We start from the raw sequence: 9122 nt of genomic DNA, 5'->3' as shown, positions 1-9122 counted from the left end.
TTGAGTATGAAGCCTCATCTGATAGTGTAAATTGTATTTAGATTCCATGATGTAGTGTAGAAGTAGCAGAAAAAGGTTTGCATAATTAATATTTATGTCAGCGGAAGCTACTGCCAAGGAACATCTCCGTTATAAAGGATTGGACTACTTTCATGTTACCTGTACAGATTTCACATCCAGTGCAAGGAAATGGGAAGCTCCAGAGGGCCAATGATGGAGCAAATTCCATATTACTCACTAAGAGGGCAAAACAGACAAGTTCTATTTAGATGGATACATAGACAGCCTAGGAGCAGAGGCATATCACCAGTAATCACCACATGAACAAGCTCCATTTTGGAAGTGGTGAAACCTATTTATATCTCTTATAACAATTTCTCGCTGTACTATTGTTGATATAAACTTGATTGCTGCATGACAGTCCAAACATATTCGTAGATTTTTTATAATCCGGATTGGGCTTCCAGGCAGCGTTCTAAGTAAAGCAAAGGCTAAAGCTAATCTCTCACTATGTAACCACAGGAGGCGTGTCTTTTCATCATCATCTACGTCAAGTAGAACAACATCACAATTAGGAACATAACCTCCCCTCTTACTTTTCAAGTTAAACAATTCCAGCATTCCATGTATAAGTTTGATATCAGGATGTGAAGCATCACCAACAGAGAAATAATGAACACTGCCCTGGTGTTCAACCCAACTAAGTCCTGGTTCCTTCTTTAGTCGTTTCTTCTTCATGCTTCTCCGAACAAAAGCTACATTATTCCACCTTTTTGAAGTGGCATACATATTTGATAACAACACATAAGTTGCTTCATCTTGTGGTTCCAATTCAAGCACATGCTGAGCAGCTGTTTTCCCAAGCTCAACTTCATTATGAAGAACACAGGCACCAAGCAAAGCACGCCATACCATGACACTTGGCTCAAATGGGATGTCTTCAATCAACTTAACAGCCTTATCAAGGTGACCTAAGCGCCCCAAAAGTGATACCATGCATGTGTAATGCTCAACGCATGGTTCAATACCATAATCATCTAGCATTAAAAAGAGATAGGCATATCCTTGATTCAGAGATCCTGAATTGCTACAAGCTGAAAGAACACCAAGAAATGTTAATTGATTAGGCTTGACTTCCGTTTTGCGCATTCTCTCAAAGATATTGAGAGCCTCATTCCCAAGACCATGCATGGAATATGCTGAAACCATAGCATTCCATGAAACAACATCTCGCTCATTCATTGTTTCAAATGCTAAACGAGCATCTTTAATACTCCCACATTTTGCGTACATATCCACCAAAGCATTTCCAACAGCAAGATCTTGATTGTAAGTGGTTTTTATAGTCAAAGAATGAATTTGAAGACCTGGCTCCAATGCAGCTAGGGTTGCACAAGCACGCAGCAGAGAAGAATATGTCACCGATGAAGCCCGTACCTGAGCTTCAAGCATAACCGTAAATAGATTTAGCGCCTTCTCTCCATCTCCACATTGTACATGGCCAACAATAATAGTGTTCCATGATACCTCATTTTTGTTTTCAGTCTCCAAAAACATGCTTACTGCATTTTCCACCTTTCCGCACTTAGCATACACATCCATAAGGGCATTTGTAACAAACACATCGGAATTAAGACCAGACTTCGTCAGGTAGCAATGGATTTGCCTACCAAGGTTTAAAGCCTCCACTGATGCACATGCATGCAGCACACTAGCAAAAGTAAACTGGTTTGGAGCAACTAATACTCTCCTCATTTGGGAGAAAAATTCCAGTGCCTCGTCACAGCGGTCACTTTGTGAATACCGCGCTATAATAAAACTCCAATGAACTACGTCACGTTCAGGAATCTCTTGAAACACACGTGCAGCATCATTCAGATCTCCAGATTTACAGTATAGGTCAAGCAACGAAATACCAACTGAAGGATCCATCTCATACCTAGTTTTCAATACACATCCATGCAAACTCTTGCCCACATTAATAGCCTCTAGACCAAGGCAAGCCTTCATGACACTCGCGAATGTATAGTTGTTTGGAATCCAACCTGCCATCCTCATTTGAGAGAAGCATCCCAGTGTTTCTTCAAACTTATCGTTTTCTGCATAGCAAGTAATCATCCCTGTCCAAGAAACCATGTCCTTATCAATAATGCCATCAAAAACGTCCCTTGCAAAATCAACGAGTCCAGAAACAGAGTAAGAATCGATGAGGGCAGTGCTGACAAAAGGATTAGAGTCATGTCCAAGCTTATAAATACACGCATGAATGCTCGAACCCATCTCTGCCTCATCCATACTCACAAGCACTTTTAAGATTGTTGTGAATACAAATGGGTTCAGCTCATGACCTTCTCTATGTAATCTAACAAACAATTCAACAGCTGCAATGTATTGCTCTGCCTGCAAAAAACACTGAAGTAAAGTAACAAATGAAACCACGTTTCGCATAGGCATTTCGTCGAACAGCCGAACTGCATCATGTAATAACTCAGACTTGCCATAAGAGTTGAGCAAAATATTCTGCCCAAATAGGTCTAAACATTCACCTCTCTTCAAAATGTCGCAATGGAGTGCCTTTGCGGCTATGAAATCCCTGTTCATTACGCATTTCTGAAGCACATTGGCGTATGCAGATGAATCGAATGATGGAATTTCCAAATTCGTGTTTTGTTGTTTGGTCAAATGGAGGGCTTGGGATGCGATATGACAGTGCCGAAACAGAACGCAGAAGTGGGATGTTGCAAAATCGGTCCATGACTGCCTTCTGCCCAGTGCGTATCTCAGCATGCGTGTTTCGGCAAGACAACGCTGGCTTCCCTTAATGAGCAGCCAACGTAAGCCTAGATTAATGGGCTTCGCTTAGAGATTTTCTCATATGTTGCGGGAAATTAAGAAGGGTAAGAAAGGTTGAACACTTTGGTGCCACAATTGAGTTTTTAACTATGCTTGTCGTATGGACATAACTTTTAAGTTTAACAATATTTTCTCGCTTATTCCATGGACAACACTTTTGACTTTTGACCTAAACGTTCCCACTAAAGGTAAGTGGAGGTGAAAAAACAAGACCATCCATTTTCTAGGTCATTGAGTGTAATTTTATGGGTAAGAAATTGAAAGAAAATCTATTTTTTCATACGAAAATAAAATTTGGATAAAAATATCCTTAGTTAAAATTCGAAAAGATTCCAGCATAATATCCTGTAATTCTAACCTATGAAATTCTAGCATAATATGTTGCAATTCATAATGTGCAGGAATTCCAGAATAATATGTTGGAGCTTTACACACAGGAGTTCCATAATCCAACATATTATACTGAATTTTTTTCGTGTTTTATCTAAGAATATTTTGTCCAAATTTTATCTCCGCATTAATAACTATTACAAATATTGGGTATTTTTCAATTACAATTACAAAATTTGGTCAGGCATGCTATTTTGGTTAAGAAATACTCCTATAGGCTGGACTTCTTAAATAAAAATTGGACAGAAAGACCCGATAGGCCATTTTCAGTTCTAGCTTCTCATTTCGTGATTTGAGACCTTATATAACTTTATTTGGTGAGTTATGACTTGCTGTGACGATTAAATAGGTCGTTTTGAGTACTAGCCTTTATTTCCGTATTTCGAGACCTCTTATAGTTTACTTTGATGTTTATCGATTTGCGTGCGTGGTCCGTGTTGTTTTCCGAAAAGCTTTTACATAAAATTTAGAAGAAAATGTGATTTTTGGCCTAAAATGTGACTTGAGTTAACCACAGTAAACATTCTTGAATGACCTCGGATCGGTGTTTTGACGATTTCGGTATATTCGTATGATATTTTTGGACTTTTACGCACATTTTGTTGGGGTCCGAGATAGCCCGAGCGCATTTCCGCCTTATGTGGAAAATTGTGAAAATAAATTTTAAAGCTGAAATTCTTGAGTTTTGATGACCAATACATATTATTTGATGTTATTTTGATGATTTGAGATAGAGAGCAAGTTTGTAGGATGTTATTACACTTGAGTGCATGTTCAGTTTGGAGCCCGAGGGGCTCGGATAAATTTCGGATTGGTTTCGGACCATTTTGGACTTGTTGAATTGCTGGTTTTTTTTGGTGTTCAGTGCTTCGCGATCGCGAAGAGGGAATTTGTGGCTGGGGCTATTTGTTCTATGCGAATGTAGGCTCACGAACGCGAGAGACTGACCTTCGCGAATGCGGCCAGTCACTCGCGAACCCGTAATTGTATACGGTGAAAATTAGAGGGTCCGATTTTATGATCGTTATGACGCTTCACAAGCATGCATCCAGGAGGCTCGAGGCTCAGCTCGAGGTTCGACCCCGAGGGTTCTCAGTGCTCGACCTCGGGACAGTGCAAATCGATGACTATGATGAACAAGCGGGAAGTTCCCAAGGTACGTGGTTAAAGCTGACCAAGTCTATTAGGCTAGCACAAGCCCGTACCGTAGCATTAAATGGTTGTACCAGCCTCATATCCTTGTAATAAATGCATATGTACTATATTGGGATTCTCCCTCCTATATAAAGAGTGTGTGGATACAACATTGAATACAAGAACAAGAACATTGTCTGCTCTCTAACTTAAATATATTATCCCTTGAGTTTATTGCTTATATTCATTACATTGCTTACATTTATTGTGTTTCATTGATTGTTCTTCATTTATTACTCATCATTGATCATAAAGAGCCCTCATCAAAGATCTTGGAACTTTTGGTCCTTCATCGGCCATCTACAGTCGAGCTTATCAGCTTAACCTCGAGGCCCCGTATAGGCTAGCTCGAGACCCGACTCCCGGTCGCTCGGTTTGCTAATCGCGCTATCTTCAAATCCTTATCTTATTTTCTGGTCTCACACTTAGCATCTATTGCCTAACAACTAGCATAAAAATAAATCACGTATTTTTAGAACCACAAAGTCAAATCTAATTGTAATTATCGTTTTCGAGATAAACAGTTTGGCGCCCACCGTGGGGCTAAAAATAATAGTGATTGTTTTCTTGTTGGTTTACTACATAAAGCAAGTTATCTTTCACACTTTTTGTTGTCCAAGAATCTTTGATTTCAGGTCAAAATGTCAAACTCTGTGAATGCACATGAGAACAACGGTCCTGAGGACCATGGAGAGAATGTCGTAGCTGTTTCAGGCATTGGTGTACCACCGCGAAACCCTGAGGACGCGCCAGAACCGATTCCCGTGGACGTGGTCTCGCGCGACGCCCAACACGTCGATATGAGCTCCCACACTGACAGGAGTATACGCCAAGAAAACCAACAAGAAGCTCAGAAAAACCCAACTCGGGAGGAACGAGAGGTTAGCCTTCACGTAATTTTTGAGATGTTGCAGGCACAACAGCTGGCGATCGCTCAACTGCAGAGCCACCAAAAAACTCTGAGCACAGCAGCACCAAAAACGGCTCCCCGAGCCGAACAAGTACCAGAAAGATCAAGCAACAACGGGTCAGCAGCCGATCCCGCTATCATAAAGATGCTCGAGGGCCTCACGAAGAGGGTTGAATCGGGCGAAAAGAAGATAGAAGCCAATGACATAAAGGTGGAGACCTACAATTCAAGGGTCGATCAGATCCGGACGCACCCCCGATCTTAAAGGGTGTAGATTCAAAGAAATTTGTACAAAATCCATTCCCGTCAAATGCCACTCCAAAGCCCATTCCGAAGTAATTCAGAATGCTTGATCTCCCGATGTACAACGGAACCTCGGACCCCAACGAGCACATCACTACTTACACTTGTGCTGTAAAGGGAATGACCTAAAGGACGACGAGTTTGAATCCGTCCTATTGAAGAAATTCGGAGAAACACTCTCAAAAGGGGCCATGATGTGGTATCACAACCTAGCCCCCAATTCAATAGATTCATTTGCCATGCTGGCAGATTCTTTTATAAAGGCACATGCCGGTGCCATTAAGGTTGCTACAAGAAAATCCGACGTCTTCAAGATCAACAAAGAGAAAAAGAGATGCTGCAGGAGTTTGTATCTCGTTTCCAAATGGAGCAAATGGAATTACCACCGGTCTCCGATGATTGGGCAGTACAAGCCTTCACTCAAGGCTTGAACGAACGAAGCTCGGTAGCTTCGAAGCAGCTGAAGCAGAACTTGGTAGAATATCCCGCCGTGACTTGGTCGGATGTCCACAACCGATATCAGTCGAAGATCAGGGTCGAGGACGACCAACTAGGAGCCCCCTCGGGCTCAGTATATCCTAGCAGGCTCTTGACAAAGGAACCAAGGCCAAACAAGGAAAGGTATCAACCGTACACTGAAGATCGAAGAAACACCCCAAGGCGTAACATACCCCAAAATGATCGAAGGACAGACCGAGGTCAGAATCCTCGGGGACTCGTGGGCCGAGTCAGATTCGACAGACATACAGGACCGACGGAGGTATCCCGATTGTCCGAATACAACTTCAACATTGATATTTCGGACATCGTCTCTGCCATCGGTAAAATCAGAGAAACCAGGTGGCCAAAACCCGTACAATCAGATCCGTCACAAAGGAACCCCAAATTGGTATGCGAGTTTCACGGCACACACGGTCTTAGGATCGAAGATTGCAGATAGCTCCGAGAAGAAGTAGCCCGCTAATCAGCAAAGGGCACCTCTGAGAGTTCCTCAGCGACCGAGCCAAAAATCAATTTCGGGAAAGAGAGGCGAACAGGAAAAATGAAACAGAAGAACCACACATGTCATCCACATGATTGTTGGGGGAGTCGACATTCCATAGGAACCCATTGTCAAACGAACAAAAATATCCATCACTAGGGAAAAGCGAACTCGAGGTTACATACCCGAGGACGCTCTCACATTCAGCGACGAGGACATCGAGACCCTATCTCAGCCTCATAACGATGCACTGGTAATCTCTTTTCTTGTGAATACATTTCAAATTAAACGTGTACTTATGGATCCAGGTAGCTCAGCCAACATTATCAGGTCGTGGGTGGTGGAGCGGCTCGGACTGCTCGACCAAATCGTGCCCGCTTCTCGAGTCCTCAACGGATTCAACATGGCAAGCGAGACGACGAAAGGGGAGATCACCCTCCCGGTCAACGTGTCCGGAACAACCTAAAATGCCAAGTTTCATGTCATCGAAGGAGACATGAGATACAATGCCTTACTCGGAAGGCCATGGATACACTGCATGAGAGCAGTACCATCAACCCTTCATCAAATGATGAAGTTTCCAACAAAGGACGGAATAAAAACTAAGGGTGTTCATAAAAACCCGAAAAACCGAACCAAACCGACTAAAAAAGCCGATACTTTTTGGTTTGGTTTGGTTTTGGTTTTGAATTTTAAAAACCGATCAAATTCGGTTTGGTTTTGGTTTTAATCAGAAAAAAACCGAAAAAAACCGAACCAAACCGACTATAGGAGTAGCTATTTCAAATTTATTAATACACCTATATATATGTGTATTTTTATACAAAGTTTTAAAAATTTAATGGTAAATATTAATAGTTTGCACTTTTAGTATAGTTATTTACCTTTACATTCTAGTTTGATTGGTAGTTTTCTTTTGTTACGTCTAAGAATCCATTTCGTGTTAACAATAATATACTTTTAATTGAGTCCTTAAATTATTCATCACTATTTGATTCAATTATCACCAATATATCTTAGTAATAATAGATTTCTCAAAGGGAAATTGACTTGATAGTGTTACGTTGAAAATATGGTCGCCGGAATATGTGTTTGGTAGTGTATGTCTTATATTTAAGAAAAAACCGACAAATAACCGAAAAAACCAAAAAACCGACAAAACCCGACATAGACCGAATCGAGAAAAAACCGACTTAAATGGTTTGGTTTGGTTCTAATATTTGAAAAACCAACTTACTTGGTTTGGTTTCTTTTTAGGGAAAAATCGATCCAAACCGAACCATGAACACCCCTAATAAAAACTGTATATGGGGAGCAGCATGCAGCGAGAGAGATGTTCGCGGTGCACGACGTGGCACCGGCATCGACACCTTCGACATCGAAGGAGCCAAAGGATGAGCAAGCAACGAAATAGCAATCACGAGCTGCATTCTCGACTGTACCCGAGTCAATTAGCAAAGGACCGTACCGCGTCCCTAGAGCAAACATTTGAGGAATATCGAGGCTCGAAGCGCCATCACTACTAAGGTATAACCGTCTCCCTTTTTTTTAATTTACGTTTTATACTAACCTATGTGCAGTAGTCCGGTTAGAACGATCGAAGCACTCCCCAGCTTGAAGACCTTAAGTTTTAAAGCATGCATTGCACTCTTTTCCGTCGACCGGATTTTATCCCAATAAGGGTTTTACCGGCAAGGTTTTTAATGAGGCAACATCTATATGCTACCTAAGGAGAACTTAACAAGTATTTAAGGCTTCTCTTCAATTAACCTCGAATACTGGGGGGGCATCCCCCGGGAGATCACCCCCTCGAAGAAGTCAAGATGAGCCAAAAAGGGTCTCAATAGGAAAATGATGTATCGGGCCAAACGGTCAAATGAATCGTGTCCGCATAGAATAATTGAACCCTTGACAATGAAAACATGTATACTTGTGCCAAGGAATCAAGGAATATTTTTCCATCAAAACACTTTGAGCTTTGAAGAAATTCGCTATTTTTTCAAGACACGGCTCCAAAGCCAGAAATTCCCGAACACTCGGGGACTGACATCAAAAACTCAAAGTCGTAAGACCTCCGGGCCGGAAACTTCGAGCTGGTAAGCCCTCAATGAGGCAACATCAAAATATACAAAGAGCGGCTTCAGAGCCAAAAACTCTCGACGGCTCAGGGACTGACGCCGACGGTCACCCCATCGAGATATCAAGAACCCGAGGCCATACGACCCCATGCGGGCGGACTCGAGCCCGAAAGCCCTTCACTTGGCAATATTAGAAAATGTAAGACCTCCACGAGGTGTTATCAACAGTGTAAGCCCTCCATAAGGCAACACCAAATCTGTAAGACCTCAAGCCAGACATGAATTATACTTGTACCAAGTAACCTATCTGTAAGACCTCGGGTAAGGCATGTTCAAATTTATAAGACCTTACAAAAGGCATAATCTCGATCTTAAAGTTAAGGCTATATATTCGAACTTGTAAGACCCCTAA

The 9122-nt window shown here is 41.8% G+C and overlaps 1 protein-coding gene across 1 annotated transcript; it reads right to left on the bottom strand.

The window, feature by feature from the left end:
- Nucleotides 1-238: 238 nt before the first annotated feature.
- On the bottom strand, nt 239-2913 carry LOC109236537 (putative pentatricopeptide repeat-containing protein At5g13230, mitochondrial). The gene has a single exon (XM_019402731.1). The coding sequence runs from the start codon at nt 2785-2787 to the stop codon at nt 304-306; it is 2484 nt and encodes an 827-aa protein (XP_019258276.1). The 5' UTR covers nt 2788-2913; the 3' UTR covers nt 239-303.
- Nucleotides 2914-9122: the final 6209 nt, after the last annotated feature.

This window comes from Nicotiana attenuata, unplaced genomic scaffold (genome assembly GCF_001879085.1).
Source record: "Nicotiana attenuata strain UT unplaced genomic scaffold, NIATTr2, whole genome shotgun sequence".
NCBI lineage: Eukaryota > Viridiplantae > Streptophyta > Magnoliopsida > Solanales > Solanaceae > Nicotiana > Nicotiana attenuata.
Note: the sequence above shows the minus strand (reverse complement) of the source record. Positions and strands in the feature narration are given on the sequence as shown.